This window comes from Stylophora pistillata, chromosome 14 (assembly GCF_964205215.1).
Source record: "Stylophora pistillata chromosome 14, jaStyPist1.2, whole genome shotgun sequence".
Lineage (NCBI taxonomy): Eukaryota > Metazoa > Cnidaria > Anthozoa > Scleractinia > Pocilloporidae > Stylophora > Stylophora pistillata.
Window position 1 is genome coordinate 18549879 of NC_142532.1, and position 18572 is coordinate 18568450.

General features: G+C 40.2%; 2 protein-coding genes, 1 long non-coding RNA gene and 1 pseudogene across 3 annotated transcripts in view; all 4 read left to right on the top strand.

Moving 5' to 3' along the window:
• Nucleotides 1-473, top strand: part of LOC148716955 (uncharacterized) — a 1310-nt gene extending 837 nt beyond the window's left edge. Inside the window, exon 2 of the mRNA XM_088744650.1 lies at nucleotides 1-473. This exon is cut by the window's left edge and continues 79 nt beyond it. Coding sequence (XP_088600776.1) covers nucleotides 1-473 — 473 coding nt within the window.
• An 8997-nt stretch (nucleotides 474-9470) lies between these two features.
• LOC148716956 (uncharacterized) lies at nucleotides 9471-11216 on the top strand (annotated as a pseudogene).
• Nucleotides 11217-12153: 937 nt separating this feature from the next.
• LOC111331070 (uncharacterized) lies at nucleotides 12154-13649 on the top strand. Its single transcript, XR_002694877.2, has 2 exons — nucleotides 12154-12281; nucleotides 12421-13649. It is a non-coding gene; the product is annotated as an uncharacterized LOC111331070 (long non-coding RNA).
• Nucleotides 13650-14415: 766 nt separating this feature from the next.
• LOC111325690 (uncharacterized) lies at nucleotides 14416-16921 on the top strand. Its single transcript, XM_022929553.2, has one exon. The coding sequence runs from the start codon at nucleotides 14531-14533 to the stop codon at nucleotides 16358-16360; it is 1830 nt and encodes a 609-aa protein (XP_022785288.2). The 5' UTR covers nucleotides 14416-14530; the 3' UTR covers nucleotides 16361-16921.
• Nucleotides 16922-18572: the final 1651 nt, after the last annotated feature.

Here is an 18572-nt window from a genome sequence, read left to right on the forward strand (position 1 = left end):
CTGTTATTGCGAAGATGATCAATTCGTCGCTATTTGGGGGATACTTTCCGCAGACATGGAAAAAAGCCCTTATTGATCCTCGCTACAAAAAAGCTGGAATTAATGACTTCATTAATCTTCGTCCAGTTAGTAACCTGCAGTATATGTCGAAATTGGCAAAGCGTGCAGTATTTGACCAGGTACATGCAAACCTTCAGTCTGAACATGACCTCTATCCCTTGTTGCAATCTGCGTATAGACGAGGTCACAGCACAGAAACAGCTTTACACAAGATATATAATGATCTATTTATGGCAATGAATCGTCAAGAAGTTGTCCTGATTGTGTTGTTGGATTTGAGTGCTACCTTCGATACGGTGGAACATTCTGTGTTACTGATTTCGGCTGAGTACAAGTTTTGGGATCCGAGGAACAGCACTTGCGTGTTTTGCGTCATACCTATCTGGACGTTCTCAGTGTGTCTCGTTAGGTGACAAGTGTTCGGAATCTCTACAATTAAATCAAGGAGTTCCTCAGGGTTCATGTTTAGGGACATTATTGTTTACTCTGTATGCCAGTAAGCTGTTTGAAGTTGTCAATAGACACCTGCCTAGTGTTCACGATTACGCAGACGACACGCAGTTGTATTTAGCGTTTAAACCTCAGTGGCTGTCCCTGAAGTACCGAGGATGCCATTGCTGCTATGGAACGGTGTGTAAATGAGATAAGAGCCTGGATGCTGTGCGACAAACTGATGATCAATGATGGCAAGACAGAGTTTGTAATAATAGGCACCCATCAGCAGCTATCCAAGGTTCATATTGACTCGCTTGCAGTAGGGGACGCTCAAGTGTTGCCTGTTCAGTCGGTAAACAAATTAAGGACTTGGATAGATAGTAACATGAGTCTTCAAGTTAACACGTGTAGAGCAACCTTTTATTACATTACAAATGTAAGACGAATAAGAAAATATTTAAGCAACCAAGCAACCCGGACAATTGTTCATGCCCTAATAATTGGGCGTATTGACTATTGTGATAGTGTTTTGTATGGGTTACCAGCTAAACAAATAGCAAAGTTACAACGGCTCCAGAATTCCGCAGCAAGACTTATTTTTGGGATTTCAAGGTTTTATCACATTTCGCCAATTCTACGAACCCTTAATTGGCTTCCAGTAGAATTCAGGATTCAATTTAAGACTATTAAAATAACTTTTAAGGTGATTTATAAACAAGCTCCAGTATATCTACAAGAACTCATTAGCCAAAAGGAAGAAAAGAGACACAATTTAAGATCGTGTACGATGGGAATCATGCTTCGAACGCCGAGAACTTTAACTAAAGAGACATTGGGAGATCGCGCTTTTTTAGCTGCGGCACCTAAATTGTGGAATGGGTTACCACCACAAATACGAAATGAGCATAATTTTAATAGGTTCGAAGGATTACTAAAGACCCACCTTTTTAGATTAGCTTTTTCTTAGGACTATTTTTTATACTATGTATATATTATATTTTTACAGATCCATTGCCTTTTTATAATATTTTTATTTATTCTGGATTACTTATTAATGTCGATAATTCAATTTCATGTAGTGCGTATTCGATCATATATTACATGTATTTTGCGCAATATAAATATTAAAGTTGTTGTAAGGATTGTGTGACAGGCAGACCCAGAAGTAGTGGGCCTCAATTGCAAGAGCACGCGTCTTTACCACAAACACCGGCACTCTTCCTTTATATTCAGTATTATTAAAAACTAGATCATTGGATAATGCAATTCAAGACTTTTTATTGGCTTAGCCATTATGGTATATCAGCCAATATACCATAATCCACAAATATGGTAAGCGTAAGTGTCAGCTTAAAACTAAAAGGGAGCTAAAAAATTTAAATAAAATTTAATAATTTAATTCAACGTTTTTAATAAAACAATTATTTCTTTGGGAACGTTCAACTATGCTTGAACGTTTTTTGGAGGACTCACGTATGAAAATGCTTGTAATAACTAAAAGGAAGTCTTAATCCACTGTCATCACTACGGTCAACAACCTAATTTTCTTTCTACTTTTATTAATTAATACGGGAAATAAAACTCGAGAAAAAAAAACTGAAGCAAAACTACAGGTACAAGACCTTCAATAACCACCGTTAGGTAGCTTCTCGAGTTATCTTATTGTTTATACATTACATAACGTCCACAGAATAAATAAAAAATTGTGAGAAATATTGAGATGTTACCTACCCTGGCGAGAAGAAGATCTGCCTCCGTTTTCAAAATTGAATCAAAGCAGTTATAAAACTTCAGGTGACCCTTGTTGTTTCTTCTGCATGTTACTATCGCCTCACATAGAGCATTTGTCAGGTTAGAACTACTGCATCCACAAGGCCCTCCAACAAGTTCAGAGTAGCCACAGATTGCCATTTCATATACACAACTTTGCAAAAGTGCACCGTGGTACAGATTATCGACGCAGAAGTACTCTGATTGTGTGTCACACGAGAAGACGTTCATTTCATCTTTCATTTTATCTTTCATGTATATCGAAAATTGCGTGCTAAGCGCTTGATGTTTGGTCATGATTCCCAGACACTTGTACACAGGACAATACCTATTTGAGTAAATCTTCTCCGATCTAATAATGTGGGAAGCTAACAGCTTCAAAAGTAGAGCAACGTTACAAGTAAAAACATAATAACATGACAAGTATACAATGTGTTCCAACACCAATCAAGATGTAAAAAATTACCACTGATTAGATGAGCTTTGAAAGCTTATCTGATGATGCCTAAAAAACAACGTCATCAGATTAGTGAATGAAAAAGAGGAGGGGATAAATTAAGCGGAAAAAAATCCCCCACAAGCATTCAAGTATGATTTAAGGTTCCCAAGCAAATAGTACTGAATATGAAGGAAGAGTGCTCGTGTTTATGGTAAAGACGCGTGCCCTTGCCGCCTGTCACGCAATCCTTACAAAACATTTAGATCAGTCCATGTTCCTGCACTAATCAAGATGTTAAGAAATTACAGACCACTGATTAGATAAGCTTTGAAAGCTTATTTGATGAAGCCTGAAAAATGTCAACAGATTAGTGAATGAAAAAGAGGAGGGGGGTGAATAAAGGGAAAAATTCCCCCAAAATGTATTTAAGCACAATTCAACGTTCCAAACGAAACAAACTGAATATAGACGAAGAGTGCCAATGTTTCTGATAAAGACGCTTGCCCTACCTGTCACACAATCCTCACTGAACATTTCGAGATAGCGGAGGGCAGTTCACGGCAGCGAATACACATTCAGTACTTGGTGCTGATGCATGGTATGTACAAATTTATAAACAATACTCAAATCAAAATGTAAATATGGCAAAGATTTATTTTACGATTTGTATCCGTCCTCGGCCACTTCGAACTGGACAATGTTGCATTTTGGTTTGGATATATCAACAAAGTTGAAATGGTGAATTGGCCACCGTAATGATTACAAAAGCTGACGTTTCGAGCGTTAGCCCTTCGTCGGAGCGAATAGAGGAATTGTGGGTTGTGTGTGCTTTTAAAGGCAGAAAATGGAGCTACGTTATTGGTGGGAACATGGCAACGAGAAAAACATGAATAAATTAGTGGAATGAAAAGCGTTCGTTGATCCCTGTGGGATTTAGACTGCCGGTTTGAAAGATGAGCTTTTGTTCAAGATTTTTACGGCTTTCCGTGCCACCTAAGTGCAAGGAAAGACCGCAGATTGCCATATGTTGCTTAGAATGATTAGGTAAATTAAAATGTCTAGCGACTGGTTTCGATGTGTCCTTGTCATTCCTTTCCACGTCTCGAAGGTGTTCTCGGAATCGGTCACCTAGTCTTCTGCCTGTTTCGCCGATGTATATCTTTTTGCAATAAGTGCAAGTTATGCAATAGATTACATTGGCGGAGGTGCACGTGAAGTGATCGGTGATCTTAATGGATCGTTTAGGTCCCGATATTTTATCAGTGTTGTGAATGAAAGGACACGTTTTGCATCGTGCACGAGCGCATTTAAAAGTGCCTGGTTGGTCATTAGTCTGAAAAGAACTTCTGACCAAAAAATTGCCTATGTTTTTGTCGCGTTTGAATGAAATGAGCGGAGGCTGCGAAAAGATAGTGCTTGTCTCTGGATCGTTTTGAAGTAATTTAAAGTTTTTAAGAATGATGGATTTAACTGAGTGGTTGTGAGGGTGAAACGTGAGAGTGAATGGAATGCGGTCGGAATCTTCCTTATGCGGCGTTTGTAGTGCTGAATGTCGATCAATAAGTTGAGCGCAGTGGTAACCCGCTTGAACGACATAAACAGGGTAACCACGTTTATCGAAGAACTGGCACATTGACTCTGATTTGTGGTGGAAATCAGAGTCATCACTACATAAACGACGAAGTCTTAGAAACTGAGAAAAAGGAATGAAATTCTTAACGTGAGATGGATGCGAAGACGAATATAACAAGTAATTATGCGAGTCTGTAGGTTTGTAATACACACTAGTGCATAAACCGTTACCTTCAATTGAAACTTTGACGTCTAAAAAGGATAAAGAATTGTCAGAAATTTCCCAAATATATTTCAGAGCCGGGTGAAAAGAATTGACTGCGGTTATGAATTTAGTGAGCTCCTCTCTGGTAGAGGAGGTAGCGCCGATACAGTCGTCGATGTAGCTACCGTAGAGTTCAGGTTTGGACCCGTTGTATTGGCTGAAAAATTGATGTTCGACAAAACCTACAAAAAGATTGGCATAGCTAGGTCCCATTTTGGTGCCCATGGCTACACCATTGGTTTGTTTGAAGAAGTTGTTTCCGAATGAAAAACAATTGAGTGTGAGCACTAGTTCGGCTAAGCGTAGTAGTGTTTCAGATTTAGGTTCCTTAACAGTGCGTTGATCAAAAAATTGTTTAAGGGCCAGAAGGCCTTCGCCATTAGGAATGACAGTGTAAAGAGACGTAATGTCCATGGTGAAAAGAAGTTTGTTTTGGCCAAGGAAATTAAAGTCTCGAAAAATTTGAAAAGCGTGTTGGCTGTCTTTAATATATGATGGTAAAGTTTTGACGATGGGAGCCATAATTTTGTCTAGATAACCGGAGATAAGTTCGGTAGGGCAACTGCAAGCCGAAACAATGGGCCGACCCGGGTTGTTAGGTTTGTGAATTTTAGGTAAAAAGTAAATACGAGAAGTTCTAGGAGTGGTCATGATGAGATTTTTTGCTGTGGCCGGCAATTCTTGTTTAGTTATGAGTTGGTTGATCGTATTCTTGACGGAGTTTTGATTGCTGGCAGTGAGATCTTTGTCGATCTTTTGATAAAAAGAGGTGTCAGAAAGTAGCCGCAAAGCTTCTTTTTGGTAGAGGTCGGTGCGCCAAACAACGACTGAGCCGCCCTTATCGGCCGCTTTGATAACTATGTCTTTGCGTTTTCTAAGACTTTTTAGAGCCGACCACTCTTCAGAAGAGAGATCAGAAAATTTGGTAATACGTTTGAAATTGAGTTTGTTGATATCGTGGCGGCATTTTTTGATAAAAAAGTCTAATGATGCGAATTGGCCCTCTGGGAGAGTCCATTTAGACTTTCGAGTCTGAAGTGTTTCGAAAGTGTCTTTGTTCGAGGTGTTAGAATCATCCTCTTTGTTGTGAAAAAAGGCTTTTAATTGAACGCGGCGAAGGAATTTTTCTACGTCTTGTTTAATTGAGAATTCCTAAAGCCATAAAGATCTTGAACAAAAGCTCATCTTTCAAACCGGCAGTCTAAATCCCACAGGGATCAACGAACGCTTTTCATTCCACTAATTTATTCATGTTTTTCTCGTTGCCATGCTCCCACCAATAACGTAGCTCCATTTTCTGCCTTTAAAAGCACACACAACCCACAATTCCTCTATTCGCTCCGACGAAGGGCTAACGCTCGAAACGTCAGCTTTTGTAATCATTACGGTGGCCATTTACCATTTCAACTTTGTTGATATATCCAAATTATTTCGTTACTCCCACCGAAGCAGCCCCAAACAGTTTCTTTCGAAACTATCAGCCTTTATTCATTTGCATTTTGGTTTGTTTTGTTTCGAAAATAACCGATAAAATTTTACATCTCAGTCAACTTGAGCAGCAGAAACGACAAATGTTGATATTGTTCGAAAATATGCCGACTAAGTGTGTTGTAGAAGGATGTAGCAACGTGCGAAATTTGCAAGAGGGTATCGTGCTTCATACATTCCTCATACAACACACCTAGTCGGCATATTTCGGACAATATCGACGACAACCTTCCCAAACAAGTGAAAATGTGAGAAATGCAGACTTTCGTGTTCTCGATTTGACGTAACATTACCCGCTAGAGCCATTCCTCTTTAAACTCGGTCGTGGGGCAAGATGGCGGCCGATTTTCCGTATTTTCACTGGGCACAGAAAATTAAAGATTTGAGCAAATTAAATAATTTTTGCACAAAAATACTCCAAAAAACAAGCTTATTTCGTTAAGTGGAAAAAATCTTTGGGTTTAGGTGCACTTCAAATATCATTTTTCAATCCAACCACTTAAGCTGAGCGTTTCTATTCCCACACGTTGGAACAGTCGAATTCACGTACAAATGATCACCTCAGAATCGAAGGTTTCACGGTTTATTCGAAGTACATGGTCATTACACGCTAGCCAGGATGGCGTCCTATAGTCGATCTGTCCATTTAGGGCATGCGCCTGCGATACAGTAAAGCAGAATTACTGTGGTAACCGCCAAAATGGCTAAACATTAATTAACAGTTACTTTGTTTCTCAACAGTTTCTTAATTCCTAAGTGGTAGTTTCCCAAACAGAAAAATTTCTTCTCTATTCTTTACGTTACGAGAGTGAAAGCGTGATAGTGTTAAGACTAGCGCTTCTTTGATAGGAACCGCGCTGGTGAACCTTTCGTTGTTTTGAGACTAAATTAGAACGAATACATTTAACCTGAATCTAACGACTTAATTGGAAGAGTTTTCATACGCGAAGCTTTTTCTTTTCTTTCTTTTTCTACGAGTAAGGCAAGTTAGTTTTAAAATTCACAACTCTTGACCAGGTGAAACCGTTGATAAAAGCTTCATTGTTTTACGGCGTTGTGCTGCTTGCTATTATCAACTAATCCAAAGTACAGTATAAAGAATTCATCATTTCCAGGTTTCTTGTTTGGGGTTAATAACAATAATGACTACGCCTTATTAAATTCTTCCAAAAGGGCTATTCGGTATGTAATTCGAGGGTAAAAACGCTAAAGACACTACTAGATATTTACGTTTCTGTTCACATTGAATACCTTTAAGAGCTGTTCAAAAAAGATTCAGTTTTGTTTGGTTTGCCTTTTTTCCTCTCGTCCTCTTGTCGAGTATAGTTCGTGAATGTTTTTAACAACAAAGCATCCTTATCGCGTTAATACATTTATAATCAACTGGTTCGCTGATTAAAAAAATATACTGAGACACCAAGCATAGTGAAGGGCATTTTCTCCCTTGGGTACCCTTGTGTGAACAGCACCCTCATGAGCGACTTTCCCAACCTCTCTCCCCTGGTGCCGCTAATTCGACACGCAGACAATTTTGCGACGATTTGAAATTCATCTTCGCCGAGTCTCGGCACAATTTCCTCAGCACAACAAACAACAAAAGACTTGTCGCGGGTCAAAAAATAGAAATTTGATCTAAAATATGAACTTCTTTCATTTTGACCCGATAACAAGTAATGAGCTGATAACAAATTTCAAATAGTAATTGCTTAAATTTTGTAAATGTTCATTTTTTCATTGCGAAAGAATATTTTTGTTTGCAAGAAGAAAAGACAAGAACAAAAAATTCAAACATATCGATCTGAAAATTTAATCATCAGTCAACAGAATGGAAAATTTGCAAACTTCTCTTTGAAAGCTGCCATTGTGATGTCAGTAAATGAACCGTCATGATCAGCTCTGACTGTATCCGGTGGACTTAAATATGTCCAATGTGGTATCTTGTCTATGCACTGTTGCTTCAGACAAAAATAAAACATTGTTTCTGTGACGAAATTTTGTTCATAAGGGACATAAAGTCCTTTATTGGTGACGGTAACTTCATCTTCATTTTGTATTTTTCTACAAGCCCGGCATCTTGGTGCTCGTCCTCTTTTTTTTCCCTTCTTTCCTACAGTCCAGAGTTGTTGGTTGTTACTTCGAGGGTCATTTGAAAGGAGGTCCTGTATCATTTCTCTTCTTGTCTTTGTAATGGCATTTTTATATACAAGGTTTTGCGGTATAAAAGAGTATGAATTTCCAACAATAAACAAGGCCTCGTCATCAGTTAGAAATAGCTGCTGCAAGAGATTACTGTTTTCTGGCAGTCGAACATCTTCCACTGATTACGAGCAGCCACGCAGTCCAGACGTGTTAGATCTTCGGAACAGATCAGATGGTGATCAGTAATCAGTGTACGATGATTTTAAGGAGCAATTGAGACGCAGTGGCTAAGGTTGGTATGGAACAAGGTTACTATGGTCTCCCCAAACAATAAACAAGGAAGCCTGAGAAGACTGGAGAGCCTCCTCAAGAAACTGCAGAAAGAGCACAATCTTCTGGCCCAGTATGATGAAGTCATTAAAGACCAGATGTTGAAAGGAGTCGTAGAGAGTGTCTTCAGATCCAGTGGGAAGAGAATTCTACACCCCACACACTGAGCCTGTTGTTAGAGAGTCCGCAGAATCTACTAAACTTCGAATCGTCTTCGATGCAGCAGCTTGATCAAACGAAAGAAGTCCGTCGTTAAACGACTGCTTAGAGACGGGATCGCACCTCCACAACTTCCTGTGGGACATTCTGGTGAGGAACCGATTGAAATCTATGGCATTGGCAGGTGACCTCAAGGAGGCATTCCTACAAGTCCGTATACAATTGGATGATCGAGTAACCCTGAGGTTCCACTGGTTCAAGGACAAGGAAACGTCGAATGTAGCATGTAAAAGTTTTAAGATTTACTCGTGCATTGCTCGGACTTGTCCAGTCACCATTCTTGCTAGGAGGAACATTGCATCAACACTTAGAAGGTACGAAAGAAAGATACCCAAGTGCAGTAGAAGAAATCAAAAAGAGTCTACACGTCGACGATGTTATCACTGGTGGGGTCGGAGAAGGTGCGTAAGCTGAAAGAATCGGCCGTTGTAGTATTTGGAGAAGCACAGTAGAGTTACACAAGTGGCATTCGAATGAGCCAGAATTACAAGCAAGCGGTGAACCAGAAGATGGGGAACAAAATTATGCCAAGAGACAACTTGGAGTCAAACCTGGAGAAACCAAGATGTTGGGGCTACCATGGAACAAAACTGAAGACACCATCGCTGTCATATTCCGAGAGGCCTCCCCAAAAGTATCTAAGAGAGAAATGTTGCGATTCCTTGCTTCTATCACTGAAAAGCCCCTATGGGGAGGCCCTGAAAAGCCCTGAAAAGGTCCTATGGGGAGTGGTCAAGTAACGTATGTATGTGTATGTATGTATCACTTATGGGGAAGCTTTTGTATCGAGAAGTCTGTGACCAACACCTCCCACGGGACCAGAAAGTACCCGAGACCATCGCGTAGCAGTGAAGAAAATTCGAGAGGAACCATCTAGACCAAGTTCAAGTCACACGCAGTTTGGCAGGCTTTAAGGAAGTTATTAAAGCGATCGATTTACATGCGTTTCGAGACACAAGTGGGGTTGAAACAGTAGCTGCTGTGTATGCAGTAGTCCATCAAGCTTTCGGTGTCAACGAAGGATTACTGGCCGCAAAATCACGCTTGGCAAAAAAGGGCTTAACCATTCCTAGACTTAAACCTGTGTCTGCACACATGGCAGCGAACCTTGTGGAAAATGTAAGGAACGCCCTAGAAGGCCAGCTAGTAAGATCAGTTCATGGATGGCTGGATAGTACAGTGGCCCCACATTGGATCATAGGAGAAGGCAGTGCCTACAGGCAATTTGTGGCTAACCGAGTAAACTACATACAAGAGAAAGAGTACATTCAATGGAGACGTGTCGGTACCGACCAGAACCCACTAACTTTGGCAGCAGAGGTTGTCAAGCAGACAAGCTGAGCGAGCTATGGTCAAAAGAGCCAGAATGGTTGACAGAGCCTGGTCATTGGACAGTTGACATTCTTCCAGAACCGAACAAAGACACCGAAGCGGAAGCCAAAGTTACGAAGAAGATCTTTGCCACCGTTACGGAGACCAAGGACGACCTTGATGAAGTTCGGATGCAAAATGTTCCAAGCAAAAGCCTTAGGAAGTCCACCACCCGGAAACTTGCCAATTCACCGTACCATGGGGTCAGTCCCTTTCCAAGTGCTGGGCGTGGACTACGCTGGCCCAATACAACAAGAAGAGAGGCTGATAGTTTCGAAAGAAACTGTTTGGGGCTGCGTCGGTGGGAGTAACGAAATAATTTGGATATATCAACAAAGTTGAAATAGTAAATTGGCCACCGTAATGATTACAAAAGCTGAAAAAGCGAAGCTCCGACGAAGGGCTAACGCTCGAAACGTCAACTTTTGTAATCATTACGGTGGCCAATTTACCATTTCAACTTTGTTGATATACAACAAGAAGAGAGATGGGAAAGCTTATATCCTGTTATTTTCCTGTAGTCTGACCAGAGCTATCCACCTGGAGTTGGTAAGTAACCAAACCACTGAAGAACTTGATTCATGAAAGCCTTCAAGCGGCTCACAGCTAGAAGAGGGAGACCACAAAAGGTTTATTCCGACAACGGAAAGAGTTTCGTCACAGCTTCCAAATGGTTGGGAGGTATCATGAGAGACGAGAACATGCAGAACTACCTATCACACCAGCATATTACATGGTAGTTTAACCTGAGCCGAACACCGTGGTAGGGCGGTCAGTGTGAGAGGATGGTGGGACTCGTAAAGCAGGCCTTGTACAAGTCTTTTGGGGGAAGCGAATCTCGCATGGAGAGAGCTAGAATAGGTTATCCTAGACGTTGAAATCACACTTAACAACCGTCCTCTTACCTATCTAGAAGATGATAACCAGTTATCCTTCCTAACACCACATGCTAAGATGTTTTGTCAACCCAATCAGGTGCCGGAAGATGATCCTGATGCAATCGAAAACAAGGATTTAAGGAAGCGCACAAGGTGTCTCCGTCGCTGCAAGGATGTGATGTGGACCCGATGGACCGAGGAGTGCATAAGGAGCCTTCGAGAAAGGCATAACCTCAATCACCAGAAATGAAAACCGGTGATTAGTAAAACCAGAGATGTCGTCCTGATCCAAGGTGACGATCGGAACAGAGGAAAACAGAACCTCGGGATTGTAGTCTAGCTTGTAAAGGGCAGAGACGGTGTGATCAGGGCAACAAGACTGAGAACAGGGAAATCGTTCCTTGAGCAAGCAATCCAACAGTTGTGTCCAATCGAGTTGTCGGGTGACAATAACCAGGAACGCCGAGTTCCAGTGCTTAACTTAACAGTCAGAGAGTTTCAACCCAGACGTGATGCCGCTGCAGCTGCAGGACAGCGTGTTAAGGATATTGCTCGACAAGAGGAACTATAACCCAAACGAGTGCTTCACTGTGTAGTTGATGACTACGGAATCAAATAGGGGAAGAGTGTCGCGACCGGAAATTGTATTGCGTGACATTAGTATATCCTTGCATCAAGGTGCACCGTGCGCGGGATCGCTGAACTTTGAATTATCGCACATGTACGAGTTTTTTTTGGGAGTTTTTGCCAGAGTGAGTGTAAGAAAGGGAGATGAGATTAAAACGTTGTTCTAATAAGGTGAGTTTCCTTTGTCGGTGTAAACCAATTCCCGACACGCCTTTTTTTTAGACTCGTAAATTGCTTCAGTCCTGTTTTGATGAAAACTGATATAACTAAAAATGAACAGAGGGAAGGGATATTAACAAACATTGCGAAGGTTTTGTCCTTGAGCCACAGTGAATGTCTCTCTCTCCAAAGCTAAAGCATGCATATATCGTAAAATGTAGCACCTTTCACAATTTCACGACTTTTGACAACTTCCTTGTCAAATCCCCTTGTCCGCGCGAGAATTGGCTGCGAGAGATTGGATCGGACTGTTTCTAATGCATGCATCAGGAGTTTTAGACTTCCTGTTGGATCGCACGGCATTGTGGGCATGCGGTCTCAAAAACAGTGGGTATCAACTTGCAGCTTCGCCAGATTCGAATACATAGAGTGACTTGGATTCAGTGACTTTTTACGCAGGAAAGCCCCTCTTCTCAGGCGAATTATACGTGAGGGAATATAAGGAAACCAAATCTAAGGTATTTTAAAGGTGAGCTGATTTTTCATTCCTTTTAGGCAGCGTCATTCTAAAGATTTTAGTCTTAGAGTGTAGTTGATTTGAGAAGCTACGAGTATGATGTTTGCTTCTTTTCTTACTTACGTTGTACTAATCTTTTGTTCTAATTCAGGTACTTTGTCGATGGGATTCGGCCACCGAAACTGTGTAGTTATAGGCTGTCCTAACGGTGGACAAAGGCTAGGAAAATGGGCTGCTACGACCTGTGCACTTCAGAGTTGGAAAAATAGCTCAAGCATGTGAGTGCCAGCCACCCTTCAAATTATTCCCATTCCCGACAGAAAAGAAGAAACTAGAACGCCGATTACAATGGGAAAAAAATATAAATAGGAACAGTTTGAATGGGACTCTTTGGATGACTAACAAGGATTCGTTTAATCAAACATGAACTGCCTCTCTGTTATCGGTAATCTCGGTAATATTATCATTGTCTGTGCTGCATTATGCAATTTGTACAAGCCTCTTAGTAAGTAACATGTTTCTTTTTGTCTTTTTGTTTTTATCAAGCCATAGAGTAAAATGTGTAATGCACGAGGAAAGCCATACTCCCAACATGGAGGGAATTGGAAATTCCAATTAGGGAGGGGCTTTGCTGCAAGTTTTATAAGGAACTGAGAACAGTATAATTAATGTTAAAAGCAACTTTTTGTAATTAGCAACTTTAACAACATTTTCTACTTTTGAAATTGCATATCAAGGATTAAACAAAGCTATGACTATACAATAATACATGCACTTGTTCAATAATTATACTGTGCAGGCTATGTGGAGATATGACTAGCTGTTTACAAAATTTTCTCAGTCTGATGAATTTTCTAGGTTTTTTTTACATAATGTATTTTTGAAGTAGTTTCAGCGCTGATGAAAGACAAATAATATAAAACCAGGCTAGATTTTCTTTAAGCCTACACTAGTATGTGGCATTAAAGGTGATTGTTTCCATGTGATAGCCCTTGTGTGCATATACAAAGAAATAGAACAATGGCCTCTTTGTTCTGGCCATCTCACCCTTGACCTGGGCAAGCTACTTGCCCATTACACCTATATAAGTATGACAGATTATGTGGTGAGGGAATTTCATTGGCAATGCTAAAAGGGTTCTTGATCTCCACTACTGCTTCCCCACAACAAGAGCACTCTTATAGTAAGTCTGGGGATGCTCCCAGGTACTGTTTAGTTTTGTCAATGAAGATACCACATTCTCTGTATGAAACATCCTTGGATGTGCAAACTGGGTTGGTCATTCCACTCCTATTAGCAGCCTCAACTCTAAACAGCAATGCTGTGATGTGAATACAAGAGCTGCTCTCTCTGAAATTAAAAAAAAGGGGATGAAAATGATCATGAAGCATCTGGAAACCTCGGCACAGTTGGGGGTTCAAGAAACAATGCCCTGGTCCTAGTTTTCTGCAGTACATGCATCAGGAGTTCCAGACTTCCTGTTCAACTTGCAGCTTCGCCATTTTGGTATACATAGAGTAAATTGACTTCAGTGACTTTTCATGTCAACGAAGTGTAGATTACAAACTCTTGAATCCTTGTTAGGCATCCAAAGAGTCCCATTCAAACTGTTCCTATTTATATTTTTTGCCCATTGTAATCCGCGTTCCGGTTTCTTCTTTTCTGTCGGGAATGGGAATAATTTGAAGGGTGGCTGGTAGTCACACATGCTTGAGTCATTTTTCCAACCATGAAGCACACAGGTCGTAGCAGCCCATTTTCCTAGCCTTTGTCCACTGTTAGGACAGCCTATAACTACACAGTTTCGGTGGCCAAATCCCATCGACAAAGTATCTGTATTAGAACAAAAGAAGTACAACGTAAGTAAGAAAAGAAGCAAACATCATACTCGTAGCTTCTCAAATCGACTACACTCTAAGACTAAAATCGTTAGAAGAACGCTGCCAAAAAGGAATGAAAAATCAGCTCACCTTTAAAATACCTTTGATTTGGTTTTCCTATATTCCCTCACGCATAATTCGGCTAAGAAGAAGGGCTTTCGTGCGTGAGAAGTCACTGAATCCAAGTCACTCTATCTATTCGAATATGGCGAAGCTGCAAGTTGATGCCCAATTTTTTGAGCCCGCATGCCCACGATGCCGTGCGATCCAACAGGAAGTCTGGAACTCCTGATGCATGTATAAGTACTAGCTTTTTTTCCGAGAGGCAGTGTTTGGATTATTTTAGGCCCACTCAAGTCCACTCAATTCGTTCCTTTCGTGATGGCTGACTTGGAAAAACTGGTTCGCTTGTTGCTCCATGGTTTTCCTATCTACAAAAGTTTCGTAGAATCTTCTAGAAAGAACTATGTGTTGAATGCGGAGTATTATTCGAAAGATGATATCCGCTACGTCTTTACGGGAAGCTTCCGGGAGGGATACCCGGACATTTTATTAAGTGATACCGACCTCATTGTGATTCCACATCCTTCCACAGAGAACTGGTCTTTGGAAACTCAAAGTAAAGTTTTTCAGATTGTTAATGAAGCACCAGCCCACGTTAAGTTAATCATTCCTTCAGGTTATAGGCAGCGCTTCAAAGAGAAGTACCCTGAGATTTCAACCTTCCTTGGTCTTCTGGAAGCCGAACAAGATTGTTGCTTTGTGTCAGCTGAGATTGCGAGGAAACTTAACGAGCGAGACTTTCTTCACGAGTTTATGGCTGAAAGTAAGCCAAGTGCAAAATGGACCGCTCCATTAGTGGGTGCTGAGAGCAAAATCTCGGTATCCTACACCTTTCGTTCTCCGTCGAAGGTTGATGACAAAGGGATCTATCGTGGAATCGAGGCCGACCGTGTGCTAGCGATCGAATGCACTGGATGGCCGACAAATGCTAACGAATGGAAAATTAGGCAGCCTAGAAACTGGCCCAGTGCTGTTGTGGTGGAAAATATCACCTCCAACGGCTTTATGATCGTACCAAAGCCTTCCGACCTTTCAGGAGACACTAGAAAGGAGTGGCGATTTTCGTTTTCGAACCCAGAAGCGGAACTTTTCAAGTGTTTCACAGAAGAGCAATCCAAAGTTTACTACTTACTACGTTCTTTGTATGCGAGGTACTTCAAAGAAAAACTGAGAGGAGTAGTAACCTCCTATCACTTTAAAACAGTGATGTTTTGGACGCTCGAGGAAGAAGACCCCAGCATTTGGTGTGAGGAAAGTACCTTGAACCTATCACTACGGGTTCTTAAGAAGCTCCTACGATTTATTCAAGACGGGTTTTGTCCTCATTTCTTCATCCGCAATCACAATCTGTGTTACAAAACATCGAAGACAGCGCTTGAAGGTGCTGCGACTGAAATTGCTGTCGTTTTTCAGGACCCTTCGGTTGTGTTTGACAAGGTAGTAAACTGCCAGGTTCTGGGATTGATGCTTCGCCTGAAACTGTTAAATGTAGACGTTGAGGGAAGATTAGAAAGGAAAATTACAGGCCACGCTTCTTTCATCCATTTAAAAGCGCCTAGAGATGTAGAGCTGAAGTGTGTGTCAGAGACCTTGGAAGATTGTGCCATCTCTATCGAAGCACCTGCAGATGAAGTTCCCTTTTTGTTTGAGGTGTACATTGCCGCTCTTCTACAGGGTCACCAATTTGCTTTCACCATGGGGAAAAGTGAAAGCGAACTTTCCATGATAAAGGAGACTTCTGTGGAAGAAGACTTCTTTAAGATGAATGTAGCACATATGAACCAGTCCTTTTTGTTGTGGCTTCAGCTGGGTAAGATTGCCGTTGACCTTACTACAAAAGAGACAAATGACAAACTGTTTTCGTTCTTTTGCAAGTTTTACAGATTTGTGAGACGGCAGAATGGTCCTCTTAATAAGGAAGAAAAGGAAACTATGTATATTTTTGAAGATGTTTGTCGCACCTCTGGGGCATTCTTAGCTACAGTCAATTTTGACGCAAAGAACATTTCATATCAACAATTGCATGAGTTGGTTTGTGATCTCCTTCCAGTTGACACAAATATCACCCAATCCCCTTGTGACATTTTTCTCACTCTCTTCATACTTACTGGTGCAACCTGCAAGATGGCAAAAAGTTTCCTAGAGTAAAAATTTGATTACTGCAATTAAAAGTGGAGTGAAGTACAGTAAGTTTGGTGATGGGGTTTTAACCTTAAAATTGTATTGTTGTCACATGCAAGATTCCTCATTTTTGGGAGTAACTGAATCTCAAGAGCTGTGCGTCACTAACTGTCAAATGTGAAAGCCCACCAAAAGAGGACAAACAACATGTGGCTACTGGAAACAGAGCCAGTTACCCATGACAACAACACAATTTTAATGTCAAAATGTGGTTGGGATACTATTCCCTGCCTCAATCAACTAAAACTTGTAATACTATTGGAATGGAGTGGAAAAAAATCCAAAAGAGGGGGTGGAGGGAATTTGAGCAACACTGTAAGCTTCCCTCACTCACTAGTAGAACAGCAAGAAGGGATCATCATGTCATATTCTTTCTCATTTCTAATAGAAAGAAATGCCTGCTACATTAAGCTGTTTTTCAGGATTTTCACACACTTTTTTTTTGAGTAGCAATGAGCTTTCTATTATTAATTTCCATTTGTAAGAAACAAACATATTTGAAATAAAAAAGGCTCTTAAAACTAAAAAGAGATATGTTGTGAAAGTTCCCTTGCTCCCCCTTCCCCTCCCCCCCCCCCAAAATATATCTTCTTGTAATGACATACAGTGAAAAAGCCTTGGCCCACTTTCTGCCATGATCTTAAAGTGAAAAATCTCTGTACCACATGGTATAAGCTAAGGGCTTATGACTGTGATGTAACTGTACTGTCCATTAAGAACATGATAAATTTTTATTCCTACTATCATGTTTGCCAAGGGTTAAATATGACTATTACTGTTTCTGTTCATGCTATGTAGAAAAAAAAAGTCTTGGAATGTTCCCACACCTGACTCTTCAACTGTGAAATTTTGTAAAAATGAAATCAGTATTACTCAAGCAACGATTAAACAGTACCTATATTTTTGTTCAATGGCTGAATTATCAGTGATGTAAGGACAATAGTTCCAAAAATCTTTTAGTTAAAAAGTTCTCATCACAGCCCCAAGATAGCGACAGCTATTAACTGTAATTATTGTACATCCTCTTGTGTCATACCTACAGACAATACGTTTGATACATGTAGAAATGATGTCATACCTACAGAATGTTTTTATGTGCTCTTGTCTTTACAAGTGCAGCTTGGGAATATGCATAATAACACAATTATTGGATTCACCAAAGAATGATGACTAGTATTGAGTTTTTCCCTTTAGTATCATCCTCAATTCAAACATCAACATCATGAAAACAAATGAAATTATTAGCTCTTCAACTCCCAGAAGTGATTAAACTGTAACTTCTCCCAATAACATCCATACATGATACAGCCAAACAGGCAACATGAATACTCAAACTTATCAAGTAGAAGTTGTTGTCATGATCAAACACTTAAGTCTCATAACTAATTTACAAGGGAATAGGTAACAGTTAGAGGGGAGAATTAACAATCAGATCTTGAAAATTAAAGGGTTAAACAGCTCTTAAAATTTGATATTTTTTATTCAAGCATGTTACTATTTTATAGAGGATATTAGATGAGGGGGACTTTGGGATTTTTGGTTTTGACTGTTTTTTGGATCGGTTTTTCGGCCAAAAAGGTTCAGTTTTTCGGTTTTGATGTTCAGAGCCGTTTGCACATTTTGCATGCTTTTGCATTCGCTTTTCGGTTTTCACGAAAACTCTGATGTGGTTTTTGGTTTTTCCTTTTTGACCCCTTTGAAGGTGAAAATGTAGCGGTTTTATCAGGTTTACATGCGGTTTTTGGTTTTGCCGCCTATTTTCGTCGGTTTTTCGGTTTTGGAGGTTTTTTCTTCAGTTTTGCAGTTTCCCAGAGGCCCCAATGCCCCCCTGTTACATGGCTGCAGGGGGATATGAATTTTATTTATGAGTGTTGTAAGTATCTCTAACAAGTGAGCGATTTCGGCATGAGAAGACATAGTTTGTATCCCCAAGTGGCTATGTAATGTTTTGTTTATTTTATAGATACTGATGAAATTTCCACATAAAACACAACTTTTTTAAATTCATTTTTGAAACAACAAAATAGCACAATTAAAGTGGTAACCAATCGCAAAATGCTTGTCACAAAAATGCTATGAAACTTGGATATAAAGTTATAAAGGAGAAATGAATATAATACTTACATTTTTATATTTTCTGTTCCAAAGAGTCAAAATTTTACTGAAAAAAATAGTATTA

What these genes read in the sequence shown, in the direction of transcription:
- LOC111325690 (XM_022929553.2), top strand. Translation starts at nt 14,531, where the DNA reads ATGGCTGACTTGGAAAAACTGGTTCGCTTGTTGCTCCATGGTTTTCCT.